This window comes from Olea europaea, unplaced genomic scaffold, assembly GCF_002742605.1.
Source record: "Olea europaea var. sylvestris unplaced genomic scaffold, O_europaea_v1 scaffold3130, whole genome shotgun sequence".
Taxonomy (NCBI): Eukaryota; Viridiplantae; Streptophyta; class Magnoliopsida; order Lamiales; family Oleaceae; genus Olea; species Olea europaea.
Window position 1 is genome coordinate 13,686 of NW_019250074.1, and position 19,462 is coordinate 33,147.

At 33.9% G+C, this 19,462-nt stretch overlaps 4 protein-coding genes across 4 annotated transcripts in view; all 4 read left to right on the forward strand.

Annotated features, from left to right (window-relative positions):
- The window catches only part of LOC111385337 (5-amino-6-(5-phospho-D-ribitylamino)uracil phosphatase, chloroplastic-like), a 14,986-nt gene extending 10,546 nt beyond the window's left edge, over positions 1–4,440 (forward strand). The window contains exons 6-11 of the mRNA XM_023009721.1: positions 1,509–1,582; positions 2,574–2,657; positions 2,732–2,872; positions 3,461–3,526; positions 3,704–3,813; positions 3,987–4,440. Of these exons, the coding sequence (XP_022865489.1) occupies positions 1,509–1,582; positions 2,574–2,657; positions 2,732–2,872; positions 3,461–3,526; positions 3,704–3,813; positions 3,987–4,155 (644 nt within the window). The 3' untranslated portion in view covers positions 4,156–4,440. The remainder of the gene's footprint in view (positions 1–1,508; positions 1,583–2,573; positions 2,658–2,731; positions 2,873–3,460; positions 3,527–3,703; positions 3,814–3,986) is intronic.
- Positions 4,441–5,293: 853 nt separating this feature from the next.
- Positions 5,294–6,199, forward strand: LOC111385340. The gene is made up of 2 exons (XM_023009722.1): positions 5,294–6,030; positions 6,133–6,199. Exons 1-2 carry the CDS (start codon positions 5,294–5,296, stop codon positions 6,197–6,199), a joined length of 804 nt encoding a protein of 267 aa, XP_022865490.1.
- Positions 6,200–8,384: 2,185 nt separating this feature from the next.
- On the forward strand, positions 8,385–10,214 carry LOC111385341 (5-amino-6-(5-phospho-D-ribitylamino)uracil phosphatase, chloroplastic-like; the record flags this gene model as incomplete). The annotated part of the gene is made up of 5 exons (XM_023009723.1): positions 8,385–8,489; positions 8,564–8,704; positions 9,293–9,358; positions 9,536–9,645; positions 9,819–10,214. Coding segments are annotated over 5 exons (591 nt in total), but the record flags the coding sequence as incomplete, so codon positions are not given.
- A 6,057-nt stretch (positions 10,215–16,271) lies between these two features.
- On the forward strand, positions 16,272–18,188 carry LOC111385343 (adenine/guanine permease AZG1-like). Its single transcript, XM_023009726.1, has one exon. It carries the CDS (start codon positions 16,362–16,364, stop codon positions 18,084–18,086), a length of 1,725 nt encoding a protein of 574 aa, XP_022865494.1. The 5' UTR covers positions 16,272–16,361; the 3' UTR covers positions 18,087–18,188.
- The last annotated feature ends 1,274 nt before the right edge of the window (positions 18,189–19,462 follow it).

Genomic DNA, 19,462 nt, shown 5'->3' on the forward strand with positions numbered 1-19,462 from the left:
ATTGGGTGCTACTTAGGCGTATAGAAGACTTGGTGTGGGCATGGAAAAGAAAATTTCGCGATAAGGATAGCAAACTTCTATGGAATCTTATCCCGAGATGCATTGTATGGTGCATATGGAGAGAACGGAACGATTGATATTTCGAAGACCAAACAAAGACAACAGAGCAGATAAGAGAATTATTTTACTTGACTTTGTATACTTGGTTTAATGCAGTGGCTAAAAATCCTGTTGTAGGGTTGTCTAATTTCTTGTTGTTCCTTTCATGCTTAAAGTGATTGTATACCTCCCGTGTACTCTCTTTTAAGGAATAAAATTCTCTGATTACTTATAAAAAAAAAAAAAAAGAGAGAAAACTACTGCAAGAACAAACAATATTCTACTTACCACAAGATTCCTGGTGGAGAGAAGTGCAAATGCAACGTTGCATAAAGGCTATATATTGGAAGAGACAAGTGCTAATGCAACCTAGAATCCCGTAGCTTCGTGTATGTGTAAGGTCAAATGAAGTGCATGAATGATGTGTTAAATTCTGGTTTTGCTATCATGTGGCCCCTAATGTGTTTTGGATGGCAGGGGCTGAGCACAATTTATATTTGAAGCCTGCAAAAATTCCCTTAATATGGCAGGGGCGGAGCATGATTATGTAATGTAGGAGCATGCTTGAAACTGGTGGGTCTATGGTTGCTATTTGGGTATGGCCCAATGGCTCCATCGTAAGGTGTCCTTCGTAGTGAGGCTAAATGGAGTGGGCTTGGGGTGGATTCATGGGCTTGATTCTGGGTGATATAGAGTGGATTGCACCTCTCTCATGAGCTATAGCTTTTGGGCAAAGTGGTTGCATCACCCTACATTAGTTGGTACCAAAGTTTGTGTTTTCCTCTCAGGTTTGATGGCTAGTCTTGATGGACGTAGTTGTCATACAAGTTTCGAAGAAAATGGTCCATTTTCAGGGTCTTTGATGCAGCCATCATTGTAAACAACGAGAATAAGTGGAGAATTTTTTGTAGACGTAATTTACAGCTTACGAATTTCACCTTTTGAGTGCTTGGATGATCTGAAGACAAGTGGCCTTGAAATAAAGATTCATGACCATTGGGTACAAAACAAGCTATGCGTTGTAATATTGGTGGTCGGTTTAGGACAATGTATGAACATGAGATTTGTCAAATCAAACAGATGATAGTCAGATAACATGAGTTATCGATTGGTCTCAGTGCTTAAGTTATGAGGCTAATAATCATGGCAAAACCTGGTGAAAAGTGGTTGCTTTGTCACCAGTCTCCAGAGATGATACGATAACTATGCATAGCTGTCTTCGTCATCTTTGGCTTTTTACTGGAAAATAGTTTTCAATTTAAATGTTGCCTTGGAATGACCATTCCTCTTCTTGATGACACTGAAGGAGCATTTTGGAGTGATTGCACATTGTAGTATAAATAAGCAGATACTTGTGTAGCCTTAAAGATTCTTTTTCATAGGGGTTAAAAATCATTATTTTTGTGCAGGAAAGGAGATTCCTCAAGATGACAATGGCCAGAGACTTTTGCTTTATGCAGGTGCTGATCATGTTCTGCATAAGGTTGGCAATCCACGATAATTTACGTTTCACATCTGCAAACTAAGCGTATTTAAAAGTTGCTCAGTTTACAGTCAAGATTATTGCTGAACAAGTTACTTTGAAGTTTCTTAGGATGGTTGGAAACATGTAGGGAAATTATTGGTGTAACATGATGATGCTATGCCTCAAAACACACAGCAGAACCCATTGTAAACATACCAGACTAATTGATAGTCTCTTTTTGAGTAATATATAAGAATTAGATTCCATATTAAAATCTCTTATTTGTCTGGCTAACTGGATGAGGCTAGATTAATATTCCACTGATATCTTCGAAGTAAGTGCCTCTGAATAAAAGAACAGGTCTGATGGAAAGTCTCTACAAGGTTGTACTTGAGTTGCATAACCCAAGTCCATATAATGTATCTTGAATAACCTATTTTTAATTGTCAGATTTAAGAAATTTTACGTTCTTGTACATGTCACTGTTTCATCTCAACTAAGAGGAAGAGATGAAATTTCTGGGAACTGGGTAAAATGGCATGGATTTAAGAGGAAAAGATCATTAATGAAAAACGGCTTGATCTATAGAATTCAAGTGGTAACTGATTCCTTTGGTTTTAAATGTAAGTATCATTTATAATTTATTAAAGGGCAATTCAACTATTAGTTTTTGAATAGTCGAGTGTAAGCTTTGCTGGTGCAATGTTGCCCGTAATAGGTCTAGTATCAGTTTTGAGGTCATGCTGGATGATTGACTCAACTAGTCTCAAGTTGATATAAAATTGTCGTGGTAGGTTTTATTTCATTTCAATCAACTATAAGAAACTACTGTATTGATCGACTGGGAAAAGACCAACATCTAATAGTGCAAGTGTTTTAACATTTCTTGACCAGCGTGCTAATGGAAATTACATAATTTAATATGTAAAATAAGCAGAGTAGCATTTTGTTGCAATTTCAGCCTTTCTGCTTTATACTGGAGGGTTGATTTCCTTGTCAAACTTTTCAGGTTTTGCGCTGGGGGAAGGCACAAAATGATCTAGACAGACTGAAGTTGAGGTTGTCTCAGTTATATTATCACAACCTTGTCCAAGTAAGATTGCTCAATGAATTAGTTTCGATGTTTTTTATGCCTTAGATCCAATGATGAGAATTCCTGTTGTTTAGCTCTCTGAACCAGTAGAAGGCCTAAAAGAATGGTTGGATGCTTTAGCTTCGTCGAACATCCCTTGTGCTGTTGTTTCAAGTGTTGACCGCAGAAACATGGTTGAGGCTTTGGAGCGAATGGGGCTCAAGAAGTATTTTCAGGTCACTGTTTCATCTCTTCTCCTCTTTTGTTTGGTGTCTGTGGGAGCTGACAGTTTTCTGACTGTGTCTTTTCTATGTTTGCCGTACAAATACAATTATGATGTCCGATTTTCATTATTACTTTATATTATTTGATGTTTTGTTTGCTTGTTTCCTGTGACATTGTGATTATGTTGTAATCCGTGTTAAGTTTGTCAAATGACTTCCGATTCTCTATAGACCCAGTTCCGGTTCTGTGGTAGTGGATTGTGAAGTATAAATATGACTAGTCCTCCTGTCGAATATGGACTTTGCTCACAGTTGTTAAAAATGTGCCTAGCACAAATTGCAATGAGGGGCATCCCAGGCACCTTTTGGCAATGAAGAGAGAAGCTTAAACAGAGCTCAGAAAAGTGCAAAGAACCAAAAAAACACTGATTTCAAAAAAGTGCTTTTGGATTATTTGTGTTGTAACTGGTGTTGATATTTTGGATGCTGTATGTAATTTCTTTCTTAAAAATAAAAGAAAGAAAAAAGAAAAAAAGAAAAGAAAAGGAAATAACTAGGCTGTTCTACTGCAAAGCTGACTGTCATCTGTTGGAGTTGCAGGCAATTGTGTCTGAGGAAGATGGTATGGAGTCCATAGCCCATAGATTCCTTTCAGCAGCTGTAAAGGTATGATTTTATAGTGATTGGGAGTAGTACTAAAATAACCCAGGTTAAATACATGTAGAAAATTTGCACTTATTCTTTTAATGCCTTTTTTCCTCCCCGGTTTACATTGAAACACACAGATGATGAATACCACATTTTAATCATAACATTTTGATCTACTTGAGAATTGTTTTGCAGTTGGACCGAAAACCGTCCAAGTGTGTCGTGTTTGAGGATGACCCCAGGGGAGTAACTGCTGCTCATAATTGTACAATGATGGCTGTAGCATTAATTGGTGCTCATCCAGCGTACGTATTCGCACCTTGTGTGTGTTATGAGCTCAGATGTACACACTTCTGATGACAAAATGAATCCATCGTGTCAAAAAATGTTAATGCTTTTCATGACAAAGGATCAAAATATTTCCTCTCATCGAACCCTGTTTTCTGTAGTGAATATTAATGTCGAGTTTAACATGCAGATACGATCTTGGGCAGGCTGATCTCGCAGTTGCGAGCTTTAATGAGCTTTCTGTAATCAATTTGCGGAGATTATTTGCTCACAAAGGTTCGAGTTTCATGGAATTGGAAAAGCAGATAATAGAGACGACTCCTTCGCGAAGAAAGCTCACTATTGACACTATATTCTGATTTTGCACCCATCCCCATTTTGCTCTCTCCGTCACTGTCATTCGATCATTGTAAATTTTGTAATTTAAGGGGGTAGATCATCTTGTGACATCCTCTCTTTCTCTTGGTCTGTGCATTTTTCTTTTTCTTTTTTATTTTTCCTTTGGTTTTATAGTGAAAAGGCAAACAATTTACAATAAAATGTATGTGAAATCTGCTCTGGTGGATGAAATCTCACATTTAAATAATTCTTCACTGGAAATACCAGTGCTTGATTTTTATCAAAGCTGCTTTTAAATTTTCTCATTTTATAGCTTGAACATACCTATCATCTCTTCATTTTCGTACTTATGATCACACTTTTTTTGTCGTATTCTTATCTTAAAATCTTCTGTTAATTTTAAGCCTAAAATTTTGTTATTATTCAGCTTTTTATTAATTAGCACATATTGGTCCTGGTGAAAATTTTGTTCAATAGATTTTTTATCGGGATTTATAAGGGAGCAATTATTTTGTCGTACATTTTTATTTATTTTTTCTTATTTAAAATACAAGAGAAAAATAATTCTTTTACACCCTCATGACATAATTTTTGGACGAAAATTATAATTAGACTAGAAGTGCTAATTTACGGAAGGTTAAGAATAATGATGTAATGAAAAAAATTCGGGAACACAAGTATGGCTAATAAGTAAAGATTAAAAATACCCAATGCAACTAAAATGTGGTACACTTGTAATAAACACGTGTCAACATGACCATGCATAAAATAGAAGTCGTTTTCGTCCGCCTGCCTCTTGGGACTGTAATATTATAAGGGTGCATTTGATTGCAAGCATGAAATTTGTATGGAAAAAAAATAAATTCTAGATAAATCAATTGCCTAGAGCTTATTTGTATGTAAATTGTCGATTAAATGTGTTTGATTGATTTAATTTTTAACCTAGAAAATATTATACTTGTCTATTTTTTATTGGTGGGTTAATGAGAGAGAGAGAATAAATAAGAGAGAGAAAGAGAGAGTGAATTCCGTGAAAAATAAAATTCTACTCTTTTTAAAAAAAATAGTTTAATTGATTTTGAGGAAAATATGGTCACGTTATCAAAAGTGGGAAAATATTTTAATGAAAAAAAATGACAATTAAACGGCACAAAAGCTATGGTAGGTGATGTACTTGACATCCATAATAGGGGCTATAGTTGGAATATTACTTTTGGGAGGGGTTTACAAGATTGGGAATTGGAAGATTATTCGTTGTTTTTGATTGCTCTGCATGAGATACAAATTCGGGTAGGAGAAGGTGATTGTAGCAGGTGGAGGTTAGCTCGAGATGGTATTTTTTCAGTCCGCTCATACTTTCAATCTCTTTTGGGATTTGTGGAGAGTTCATTACCTTGGAAGATGGTGTGGCAAAGTAAATTGCCTCCACGGGTAGCATTTCTATTGTGGACAGATATGAGGGGGCAGGTGTCAACGGTGGATAATCTTCGACGAAAAGGATTTTATGTAACCGAGTGGTGCTATATGTGCAAGAAGGATGGAGAGACGATCAATCATTTATTCATTCATTGTGATGGTGTGCGTTGGCTTTGGGACAGTATTCTAGCTTCTCAATCAATGAATTGGGTGCTACTTAGGCGTATAGAAGACTTGGTGTGGGCATGGAAAAGAAAATTTCGCGATAAGGATAGCAAACTTCTATGGAATCTTATCCCAAGATGCATTGTATGGTGCATATGGAGAGAACGGAACGATCGATATTTCGAAGACCAAACAAAGACAACAGAGCAGATAAGAGAATTATTTTACTTGACTTTGTATACTTGGTTTAATGCAGTGGCTAAAAATCCTGTTGTAGGGTTGTCTAATTTCTTGTTGTTCCTTTCATGCTTAAAGTGATTGTATACCTCCCGTGTACTCTCTTTTAAGTGGTGGATGGAGCAAAAATCTATTCCTTCCCATATTTCTTAATTGCTCTTTGACTGATTCACTTTAAGCTTTGATTTGAGCTTGTTGAGGAGCAACATTCACATGTTTAAGAAATATGAGAATGATTACTTGTAATAAATGCACGAGCTAAAATTTTGTTATTTGTACACCTTGGTATTAGCTATGCTAAATAAAAAAATCGTGAGCCCCCTTATTGTAAGGGGTTGTACACTATATACAGATAGCACTTCTCTACGAGCTAACGAGAAGAAAATGCCTTTCATAGCCTCTCTTTCGTACTTTCCTTGTTACATTGCTTACTACCTAGGCAATTGTTTATAACATCATGTAAACAAATAATCAAGTTTCGAGGGTTCCAACTTAAAAACTTAGGCCATGTTTGAGGTCAATTACTTTGAGGAAATGTTTCATGGAATAGTGATTGATGACGAATGTCTAGTTAAAAAAGAAGAATTTTTTTTTTTATTTGATTGTAATATTATTTTAATAAAGAATGTTTAGTTACAAATGAGTACTGTAAGAAAATAATGGGAAAGAATATAAATTTAAGGATGACAAACAGGAACTTAACAAAAGTACCATTTTAAATCCGACTATATCAATAACTATGCAAGCAAAAGGGATTTCTTAACCTAGAACTAGCACCCGAAGTTTAGAGACAATAACCATGCAAGCAAAAGCGATCATCAATCTTGAGAGATGGACATTTTTCAATTATTTCTAATCATTTCTGAAAAAATTATTTGAGCTTAACTAGGTTGACTAATTGAAACGAGCTTTCAACTAGCATGTTCTACGACAAATTAGAAGAATGTTTGGTATGCTGTAATGAATAAAATTAAGACAAAGTTTAGCCATCTCATCGCACAACTCGTAGAAAGTAGAAACTCCTATCCAATTACATGCATCAATTTTATTATGTAATCAGGATATAAAGTTCACAAGAGTAACTGCTACATTTTGCACAACAAATCAATGGCTTATCCTTCTGAAAGAGCATGAAAAAGTAGCTGACAATCACTTTGATTGAAAAATTCAATAAAAAATAACCTATTCTGCTCTAGGCTTAGTAGACAGTTCTCCAGAGCGGGTATTTGGTGGTGTTGGTTGAAGCTCCTCAATTTCTTTCACGACTAGTGCTTTGTCAGCTTCAAATGTTTCATCTTCTGCAAATTAATTATAGGTATAGACTTGTATGAGTTTCATCTATAATGATTATACAAAATGTGATTATAAGTCTCAATAATTTACCTTTTTCCAAGCAAAAGCCATCAAAGAAACGGAGAAGCTTGCTTTTGTTAGCGACTAATATGTTGACAATTTCAACAGGTTTGTTTTGGTTAGCCACAAAAAGCTGTAAGAACACAAAATAAGTGAATACTCAAAACTAACAAGAATTTCTTCATAAGTACTTATCAAATGTTAAGATTTGAAACCTTGAACACATGGAAAGCAGCAATCTGGATGTTCTTGTGTGACTCCTACAAAACATAATTTTAATCGAATTTAGATGACTCGAAACTGCATGATTGATGCAACCTGAAATTTGTCTTCGACATTTTATATTAGAATTTTCATCCTCAATTATTATAAAGAAATAAGCAGCTGGATGAGGCTAGATTAATATTCCACTGATATCTTCGAAGTAAGTGCCTCTGAATAAAAGAACAGGTCTGATGGAAAGTCTCTACAAGGTTGTACTTGAGTTGCATAACCCAAGTCCATATAATGTATCTTGAATAACCTATTTTTAATTGTCAGATTTAAGAAATTTTACGTTCTTGTACATGTCACTGTTTCATCTCAACTAAGAGGAAGAGATGAAATTTCTGGGAACTGGGTAAAATGGCATGGATTTAAGAGGAAAAGATCATTAATGAAAAACGGCTTGATCTATAGAATTCAAGTGGTAATTGATTCCTTTGGTTTTAAATGTAAGTATCATTTATAATTTATTAAAGGGCAATTCAACTATTAGTTTTTGAATAGTCGAGTGTAAGCTTTGCTGGTGCAATGTTGCCCGTAATAGGTCTAGTATCAGTTTTGAGGTCATGCTGGATGATTGACTCAACTAGTCTCAAGTTGATATAAAATTGTCGTGGTAGGTTTTATTTCATTTCAATCAACTATAAGAAACTACTGTATTGATCGACTGGGAAAAGACCAACATCTAATAGTGCAAGTGTTTTAACATTTCTTGACCAGCGTGCTAATGGAAATTACATAATTTAATATGTAAAATAAGCAGAGTAGCATTTTGTTGCAATTTCAGCCTTTCTGCTTTATACTGGAGGGTTGATTTCCTTGTCAAACTTTTCAGGTTTTGCGCTGGGGGAAGGCACAAAATGATCTAGACAGACTGAAGTTGAGGTTGTCTCAGTTATATTATCACAACCTTGTCCAAGTAAGATTGCTCAATGAATTAGTTTCGATGTTTTTTATGCCTTAGATCCAATGATGAGAATTCCTGTTGTTTAGCTCTCTGAACCAGTAGAAGACCTAAAAGAATGGTTGGATGCTTTAGCTTCGTCGAACATCCCTTGTGCTGTTGTTTCAAGTGTTGACCGCAGAAACATGGTTGAGGCTTTGGAGCGAATGGGGCTCAAGAAGTATTTTCAGGTCACTGTTTCATCTCTTCTCCTCTTTTGTTTGGTGTCTGTGGGAGCTGACAGTTTTCTGACTGTGTCTTTTCTATGTTTGCCGTACAAATACAATTATGATGTCCGATTTTCATTATTACTTTATATTATTTGATGTTTTGTTTGCTTGTTTCCTGTGACATTGTGATTATGTTGTAATCCGTGTTAAGTTTGTCAAATGACTTCCGATTCTCTATAGACCCAGTTCCGGTTCTGTGGTAGTGGATTGTGAAGTATAAATATGACTAGTCCTCCTGTCGAATATGGACTTTGCTCACAGTTGTTAAAAATGTGCCTAGCACAAATTGCAATGAGGGGCATCCCAGGCACCTTTTGGCAATGAAGAGAGAAGCTTAAACAGAGCTCAGAAAAGTGCAAAGAACCAAAAAAACACTGATTTCAAAAAAGTGCTTTTGGATTATTTGTGTTGTAACTGGTGTTGATATTTTGGATGCTGTATGTAATTTCTTTCTTAAAAATAAAAGAAAGAAAAAAGAAAAAAAGAAAAGAAAAGGAAATAACTAGGCTGTTCTACTGCAAAGCTGACTGTCATCTGTTGGAGTTGCAGGCAATTGTGTCTGAGGAAGATGGTATGGAGTCCATAGCCCATAGATTCCTTTCAGCAGCTGTAAAGGTATGATTTTATAGTGATTGGGAGTAGTACTAAAATAACCCAGGTTAAATACATGTAGAAAATTTGCACTTATTCTTTTAATGCCTTTTTTCCTCCCCGGTTTACATTGAAACACACAGATGATGAATACCACATTTTAATCATAACATTTTGATCTACTTGAGAATTGTTTTGCAGTTGGACCGAAAACCGTCCAAGTGTGTCGTGTTTGAGGATGACCCCAGGGGAGTAACTGCTGCTCATAATTGTACAATGATGGCTGTAGCATTAATTGGTGCTCATCCAGCGTACGTATTCGCACCTTGTGTGTGTTATGAGCTCAGATGTACACACTTCTGATGACAAAATGAATCCATCGTGTCAAAAAATGTTAATGCTTTTCATGACAAAGGATCAAAATATTTCCTCTCATCGAACCCTGTTTTCTGTAGTGAATATTAATGTCGAGTTTAACATGCAGATACGATCTTGGGCAGGCTGATCTCGCAGTTGCGAGCTTTAATGAGCTTTCTGTAATCAATTTGCGGAGATTATTTGCTCACAAAGGTTCGAGTTTCATGGAATTGGAAAAGCAGATAATAGAGACGACTCCTTCGCGAAGAAAGCTCACTATTGACACTATATTCTGATTTTGCACCCATCCCCATTTTGCTCTCTCCGTCTCTGTCATTCGATCATTGTAAATTTTGTAATTTAAGGGGGTAGATCATCTTGTGATATCCTCTCTTTCTCTTGGTCTGTGCATTTTTCTTTTTCTTTTTTATTTTTCCTTTGGTTTTATAGTGAAAAGGCAAACAATTTACAATAAAATGTATGTGAAATCTGCTCTGGTGGATGAAATCTCACATTTAAATAATTCTTCACTGGAAATACCAGTGCTTGATTTTTATCAAAGCTGCTTTTAAATTTTCTCATTTTATAGCTTGAACATACCTATCATCTCTTCATTTTCGTACTTATGATCACACTTTTTTTGTCGTATTCTTATCTTAAAATCTTCTGTTAATTTTAAGCCTAAAATTTTGTTATTATTCAGCTTTTTATTAATTAGCACATATTGGTCCTGGTGAAAATTTTGTTCAATAGATTTTTTATCGGGATTTATAAGGGAGCAATTATTTTGTCGTACATTTTTATTTATTTTTTCTTATTTAAAATACAAGAGAAAAATAATTCTTTTACACCCTCATGACATAATTTTTGGACGAAAATTATAATTAGACTAGAAGTGCTAATTTACGGAAGGTTAAGAATAATGATGTAATGAAAAAAATTCGGGAACACAAGTATGGCTAATAAGTAAAGATTAAAAATACCCAATGCAACTAAAATGTGGTACACTTGTAATAAACACGTGTCAACATGACCATGCATAAAATAGAAGTCGTTTTCGTCCGCCTGCCTCTTGGGAATGTAATATTATAAGGGTGCATTTGATTGCAAGCATGAAATTTGTATGGAAAAAAAATAAATTCTAGATAAATCAATTGCCTAGAGCTTATTTGTATGTAAATTGTCGATTAAATGTGTTTGATTGATTTAATTTTTAACCTAGAAAATATTATACTTGTCTATTTTTTATTGGTGGGTTAATGAGAGAGAGAGAATAAATAAGAGAGAGAAAGAGAGAGTGAATTCCGTGAAAAATAAAATTCTACTCTTTTTAAAAAAAATAGTTTAATTGATTTTGAGGAAAATATGGTCACGTTATCAAAAGTGGGAAAATATTTTAATGAAAAAAAATGACAATTAAACGGCACAAAAGTAGGAGTTTGGATGAAAAAACACATTTTCCATGAAAAATATAGGCAATCAAACACACTCTAAAAGAAATTTCCATTAAGTATTGTGAACCTCAAAAATTCCTAAGTAAATGTTCATATAGGGGGAGGGCGGGATGGCAAAATATATTGTCTCATTAAACTTTTCGGGAAGTTATTAACTGAATCTACCCCCAAACAAAGATTTCAATTTTTTCAAGGGGGGAAATTATGTGGTTGCTTTGGTGGTTGATAGCATTGAAGAAAAAGATTTTAAATATTATTTGAAAACGAGTTATTTAAGAGTATTATTATTTTCATTCATATTGTGAAATACAAGATATTCAACGAGGGAAATTATGTGGTTGCTTTGGTGGTTGATAGCATTGAAGAATAAGATTTGAAATATTATTTGAAAACGAGTTATTGAAGAGTATTATTATTCTCATTCATATTGTGAAATATGAGATATTCAACGGGGGAAATTATGTGGTTGCTTTGGTGGATAGCATTGAAGAATAAGATTTGAAATATTATTTGAAAACGAGTTATTTATGAGTATTATTATTTTCATTCATATTGTGAAATATGAGATATTCAACGGGGGAAATTATGTGGTTGCTTTGGTGGTTGATAGCATTGAAGAATAAGATTTGAAATATTATTTGAAAACGAGTTATTTAAGAGTATTATTATTTTCATTCATATTGTGAAATATGAGATATTCAAATATCTTGACTTATTTTTATAATTTAAATTACACGAATTTACGATTATTAACTTGATGATATAATTAGTACAACGAAATATTCATGAAAAAAAATGATATTAATCAAGAAACTCTAGCAAATAACACTTGGACAAACCAATAATTTGATCACACCAACACAATTCTTTACATTTTCTTCCACTCGAATTTGTAAAAAGCCATTACATGCATGATCTTTTCCATCATTTCACCAACTTGTCATAAAATTGAAGCATATGGCAATAATGGTTGTGTCATCAATTTAGCACTTCAAGTTCCATTATTCTCTACTCTTTCAATAGAATAATTAGTTCACTATAGTCGACGTATTTGATATACTGAACTGAATTTGAGCAAAATAAGAAACAACAATATTTTCATTTTATTCTACATATTGAATCTTATCAAGTCCAATGTTCCTATCATGCTAGGATTTTTAGTTGTCCAACAAGCAAAAGAAGATAAAAGGAGATATTTCATTTGATTAATGTGATCTCATTGGCTCAGGAAGGTAAGGGGTCCAAAACGTCTATTCACAATCTAATGCCTTTAACTAGAATTCTAATACTATCCCATTGTGCACCCTACCATAATAAATGTTAGGACATGTTCAGTTGTGTTATGTCAAATTGGAGGGAACACAAAATTGAAATTATTGGAAAATGTTTAACATATGAGTTGAGATTTACTGTCTCAAATTTGTTATTTCTCGATTCTCTTTTAGTACATATTTATTTATGTTAGGTATCTTAATAATTGAGAAGATGGCAACACATTTTTTTAAAATCATTATATTCTTAGCATATTTCCATTTTGCAAAAAAGACTTGATGTGTTGAGTTGTTAAAAATATATTAAAGGTACAATCCCCGAACATCGAGTTCTCAACGCTTAGTATATACTTCATGACATGTTTGAAAAGGTGCACGGTCGAGCTGGATAGTATTAAGAAAATGTTTGGTAAAGCTTACTTCTTTTCCTCAAAAAATTTAGGAAACTTTTCCAGCTAGCCTGCATTTTTATTCTTTAACTTTTGGCCAAAATGAAATTTGTCTCTCCCCGAAAATTTTAATAAATGTGATATTTAAATCATATTTAAATCATTGTAGTGTCCTCTTATTAAGATGTCTTCTAGGCAAAGTAGTCGTTTAGATTAGAAACTCACATCAATTTTTCCTATTTTGAAGATCATGTCTAAATGCTTCAAATTTCAAGCAAATGGAGAAAATTTATTAGCAGTTTTGAAGAGAGAAAAATATATGTGTCAAAGATAGTCCATTGAATAATCTAATTAACAATCCTAAGTTTCGTGATAATTGTGTATCTAGAACCAAGGGCAGATTCAGCCTTTTTGTGTAGTGGGATAAAAAAAATAATATAATATTAATGAAAATAAGTTAATATGCAATTTGATACTTTGAAAACATTTTACAATTATATTATTATTAATATTGTTAGATAAATTTTGCTACTTGTATAGTTTCATTTACCGTTTTATTGACAGATGTTGAGCAGACGGACGAGTAATCAAATTGAATGTAGGAAGCAAATGAATTGAAATAAAATTCACATTTAATCTAGAAAGTAAATGAAATTTAAATTTAATACAATAGGAATAATTTGAAAGTAATTTAAATTACATTTAATCCATAATGATCATAAAATTTTTGGCTTCATATTCCATGTAAAACTATCCAATAGAATGGCTTGTAAATTATAATGAAAAATTTATTATGCAAAAATAATAAATATTAATAAAATAATTAAATTTTTTTTAAGAAAATATGAGTTAGACAACTCTTTTAAGATGTATGTTTGACACATATTTAACTATTTTCGATATCTATTTAGACCACTCAATATGACTTTGATGTAATTCTTGAAACGAACTTTTAGATGACGTAGACGATTTGTAAATTCAATATATGATCATCGGCGAATTTTGAAAGTTAACATATAATTGAAAATTTCGAAATACTAGTTTGGAACGCTTCGTTTTAATGCGTTGTAAAATTTTGCTATGATTAGTCATTTCGCACGCCATGAACAAGTGAAAAATTAGGTTATGGGTACTTCTAAATGGTATTAAGAATGCAGTATTTCGACTTCATTTGGCATCATATAATGAATACGTCAAAGTAGGTCGTAAAGGTATCAAAACATTTATTTTCTAAAAAAAGAAATAAAGTCATTTGACCCCACATGACCTCATGTGGGTCCGTCCCTATCTAGAACTTAGGAATATGCTTAACTGGGATTAATTGCCCAAATTTCTATTTACTTTGTATTTTCCATTCGACTTTTGTAGGAAAACCCCTCTAGAATGGCTGATGCAAAAAATATATATATAATAATAAAAAAATAATAATATATATATAAAATGATGATAATAATAATAATAATTTCTTTTGCAGAAGATTGCATACACCGTTCACGTCAAGTTCTTAGACCTATACTTGGTGTTAGTCCTCTAATAGTGGATGACTTAGTTATGAAAAAGATATTTAGAAAGTGAAGCAACCTCACAAGATGCACGTCTTAAGATTGAGATTGAAGGGGATTTTTTATTTTTTTCTTTTGCGGGATCTTTTGTGTTCATACATATATGTTGAAATTAGAACCTTTCAATGTCGTGATGTAGAAAATATATAGAAGAATATTCGCGTAGATTATTCAACTCCACCCTTGAAATTCTAGATTCTTACATAAAATAAGTATAATGCATCGAGACACATTGAATTGGAAAAAAACTGCACAAGATAATAGACAAACACGTCTCTTTTAAATCATGTCGAATTGTATCAAGTTAATTGACTAAAGATGTCACCAATGTTTTGATGTCTTTGTCAAATAGCATTCGTTAAAATGTGTGCATTCCTTTGCTTCAATAATAGATAGCGGATGCCGAACAACTTCATGTCAAAGTTTAAATTGATGAAGATAGAAATACTAATTAATTAAAAAAAAAAAATTGTTTTCTACATGTTCTCGAAAGTAGGCAAAATTAACTGCATCTACATATTTTATACATGTATGTTTTCGATACTTAAGTCCTCATTCATATTGAACTGTCATTTCTTGGAGTAGAATTATTATATACAATTTTATATGCGACATGTTTCAAAATCTCACACTATCTTTCATTTAATCATACTATAGAGGTTAATAAGAGAAAAATAAAATAAAATAAAATAAAATATTTCACAACTTGATGACCATTCAATGTCCCACACTATGTAAGTAAAGTCCACAAATCTCCAACTTATTTACATCTTCTAATTATGTCATAATTTCAACTGCATTTCATTTTGGCTTTCTCTAAAGTAAGTTGCGATCCAGCAATGGTATATCACTAAGGACATTGATTTCTTTATTAAGTAAAAATTGTTCCAATTAATAATTTATATTAAAATTATGATACTGTAGGGATAATATTAATCACTTAACGTCCATCCGATGAATCTTTTTTCATAAGAGTCACTATTGATGGGTTACGAACCCTTGTGACCATTTAAAAGGTTATTCGTAACAATACTGATCGAATTATTTTCATTTCGTGTTAAAATCGTCACAAATTTAGTTAATCAAATAACAAAAAGATTACAATTTGACAAAATCTTATTAAAGTCAAAGAGATAACATATGGAACTGTACAAATTTGTTTGTGGGTTTCAAATTGTTGATTATTAGACAGGAATTGAGTTGGTGGTAGTAGCTATAACTGCCGTAATTTGTTTGAATTTAGTAGCTTAATTTCTTAGTAAAGTCAAATTTTTAAGTTCTAAATTCCTAATTTTAATTCGAATCCAATGTCTTGTCTTACGTGTTTGGTAATTGCTATGCATAATAAAAATAAAATAAAAATTGATTAATGACCCTAGGTTGCTTTCCTTGTCCCGGATTATTCGACAAGAGTTAAATATTTTTCAATTTTATAAGGTCGTTGTATTCCATCGACAAAATTCTTTCTTATTTATGTATTTTTATTTTTAATTTTTTTTTGTTTTCTTAATCTTGCATCATCTTGTCTTGTCGTATCTCTAAATCTCCAATTGAAAATAATTTATAAGTGATTCACTTTATAAATAAATAAAAATTAATTATTGCTATTGAAAAGATCGGTAAATTTTGCAAAACAAATACTAAGTCCCCGTTTGTTTCCCATTATTTGTCAATTAAAATGAAAAATATAACTGTTATCTATTACATCAAGTCACCATATTTGACTTTCTATCTCTTGTGTAAGCTCCGTAAAAATCATATTTTTCATTCTTATTTTTACATTAATATGTATCAAACGAGAACTAAGATTTATCCACTTGAAGCTGAAGGCCCTACGTACCTGAAACAAAAAATAGAATCATAATCTTAGAGTTGGATGTTATTTGTGTGAAAGGTCTATGTTTAAAATTTTATTGGTCAAAGTCAATTACATTATAAGAGTTGCACTATGGAAAACAAAATTGAGAATCGCAGATCACAGGACACTCATTAAAATGGACGTAGAGTCTGGGCCATCAGTAGCTCCGCCGTCAACCACCAGAAAATCATGGCTGATCCGTGTCAACACATATGTAGCGGAAAGCCGGGCTGGGAAGCGCTTCAAGATCGCTGAGCGAAACACCACCTTTTCCACCGAGCTCCGCGCCGGCACCGCCACATTCCTCACTATGGCCTACATCCTGGCTGTGAATGCATCTATCTTGTCAGATTCTGGCGGAACTTGCTCGGTCTCCGACTGCATCCCTCTCTGTTCTGACCCCTCTGTGCCGCCGTCTAATTGCACAAACAACCCGAATCTCCGCCTCATGCCGCTAGATGTTTCTTGCAAATTCGACCCAGTCAATCCCGGCTACGCTGCTTGCCTCGAAAAAACCCGAAAAGACCTCATCATAGCCACCGTAGCCTCCTCCCTCATCGGTTGCGTGATAATGGGCCTCTTCGCGAATCTCCCTTTAGCATTAGCCCCCGGAATGGGCGCAAACGCGTACTTCGCTTACACGGTGGTGGGCTTTCACGGCTCCGGCAATATTTCGTATCAAAGCGCACTGGCGGCAGTGTTCATCGAAGGCCTAATCTTCTTGTTCGTCTCCGCCATTGGACTACGAGCAAAGCTAGCAAAACTTGTACCAAAACCGGTCCGAATTTCATCCTCAGCCGGGATAGGGTTGTTCTTAGCCTTCATTGGATTACAAAACAATCAAGGAGTAGGCCTAATTGGATATAGTTCATCTACTTTAGTCACCCTCGGGGCATGTCCACGTTCGGCCCGTGCCTCGGTGGCACCGGTGGTTTCTATAAACGGAACCCTTTCTCTGATTCCCAACGGCACTGCTTCCAGTGATATTCTATGCTTGCATGGCCGTATGGAAAGTCCCACATTTTGGCTTGGCGTTGTTGGATTTGTGATCATTGCATATTGTTTGGTGAAGAACATTAAAGGGGCAATGATTTATGGGATTGTTTTTGTTACAGCAATTTCTTGGTTCAGAAACACAAAAGTTACTTATTTCCCCGACACACCAGCAGGGAATTCTTTGTACGAATATTTCAAGAAAGTAGTTGATATTCATAAAATTGAAAGTACTGCAGGAGCTTTAAGTTTCAAAAGCATTGGAAAAGGCCAATTCTGGGAAGCTTTGATCACATTCTTATACGTCGATATACTTGACACAACCGGAACTCTATATTCAATGGCTCGTTTCGCCGGATTCACAGACAGTAATGGCAATTTCGAGGGGCAATATTTTGCGTTCATGTCTGATGCATCATCGATAGTTGTGGGTTCGTTATTAGGCACGTCGCCTGTGACTGTGTTCATCGAGTCATCAACAGGGATACGAGAAGGTGGTAAGACGGGCTTAACCGCCTTGACAGTGGCTGCGTATTTTATGCTGGCGTTTTTCTTTACGCCGCTGCTGGCATCAATACCGGCATGGGCAGTGGGGCCACCGCTGATACTGGTGGGCGTTTTGATGATGAGTTCTGTGACGGAGGTGGAGTGGAATGACATGAAGCAAGCTATTCCGGCATTTTTGACACTGATTTTGATGCCATTGACATATTCGATTGCTTATGGTTTGATTGGAGGCATTGGGACTTATATTGTATTGCATTTGTGGGATTGGGGTGAGGAATTTTTAAGAAAATATGAATTGATTAAGGGTCCTAAGAGTAATGCCCTTGTGGATAATGGAATCAAAGGAGATGGTCATTTGTAATTCAAATTTAGAATTAGTAATTAAAAAGTATTATGCGACGTGTTTTCTTATGTATGATGGTTGTTTGAGAGTCTAAGGATATCTGTATAATTACAATGTGTTTGCTACGTAGTACTAGATAAGAATCTTACAAGATTGACAAATCTAATAAATTTTTCGATGTTATGCGATTGATAGCGATGAACAAAGTGAAAAGTATATCCAAGAAGAAACCCACAAAAATGCAATGCATTACAGGTTCTTTGGTCCAACATTCATTATAAACTATAAAGAATACAATAATGAAACGGGAAGTGGAGGAAGAAAGCCCATCACAATCTTGGTATTGATGTGTATTAAAGCATAAATAAGAATGGATTGCTGTGGTGAATAGGTTGTTTGAGTGTCATTATTTATCACTCGAATCATTTTAAAGGAATTAATAAAACGCGTAATATGACAGGACATTTCACTTTCTATCTCATAGCTAATTATACCACTTCTTCAAATTTCAGTATCAAGAACGTTTAAAATGACCTTTTATCTCTCAAATGAATTGAACTTGACACAACCATTGATCAAACTAACTACATTTTACAAGCAAAAGTCAACTTAGTCGATCTCCCTAGCCATTTTTAGCCCCCGTTTGATAGCCATTATTTGGCAAAAACAAAGTTTTGAATAGTGAATTTTTGAAGAATATGTGGCTTAAAAAAAATTGAATTTATATACAAAATATTTTATTGTGTGAATGTGTTGTTGAAAATGAATACGTAAAATAAACAATTTCGAAATAATGTTTGTCAAACATAATTAACAAATTTGCGAAATATGCACCAAATTATTATTCCATAAATAGAACGTGATCCCAACAACGGAGGGAACGAAGGTAGGAAAGCATAATCAATTGAATAACTCAACTTGGCCTGCCAAGAAGATGACGTGTCTGAAGAAAAATATATTTGATAGCCATTATTTGGCAAAAACAAAGTTTCGAATAGTGAATTTTTGAAGAATATGTGGCTTAAAAAAAAAATTTGAATTTATATACAAAATATTTTATTGAGTGAATCTGTTGTTGAAAATGAATACGTAAAATAAACAATTTCGAAATAATCTTTGTCAAACATAATTAACAAATTTGCGAAATATGCACCAAATTATTATTCCATAAATAGAACGTGATCCCAACAATGGAGGGAACGAAGGTAGGAAAGCATAATCAATTGAATAACTCAACTTGGCCTGCCAAGAAGATGACGTGTCTGAAGAAAAATGTTTGATTAGGTAAGAAAAGTGAGGTCTATTAATTAGAGTTTGTTGAATGATAATTAATACTCCACCTTTACATCCAACTCACTTCTTTCATTAAATATACAAACACGAGATTTATGCTT

Excerpts from the sequence above, each read along its gene's own strand:
- LOC111385343 (XM_023009726.1), top strand. The coding sequence starts at position 16,362 with ATGGACGTAGAGTCTGGGCCATCAGTAGCTCCGCCGTCAACCACCAGA.
- LOC111385340 (XM_023009722.1), top strand. The coding sequence starts at position 5,294 with ATGGTAGGTGATGTACTTGACATCCATAATAGGGGCTATAGTTGGAAT. Across the intron at positions 6,031-6,132 it reads TTGTTCCTTTCATGCTTAAA|CTTTGATTTGAGCTTGTTGA; the intron begins GTGATTGTATAC and ends ATTCACTTTAAG.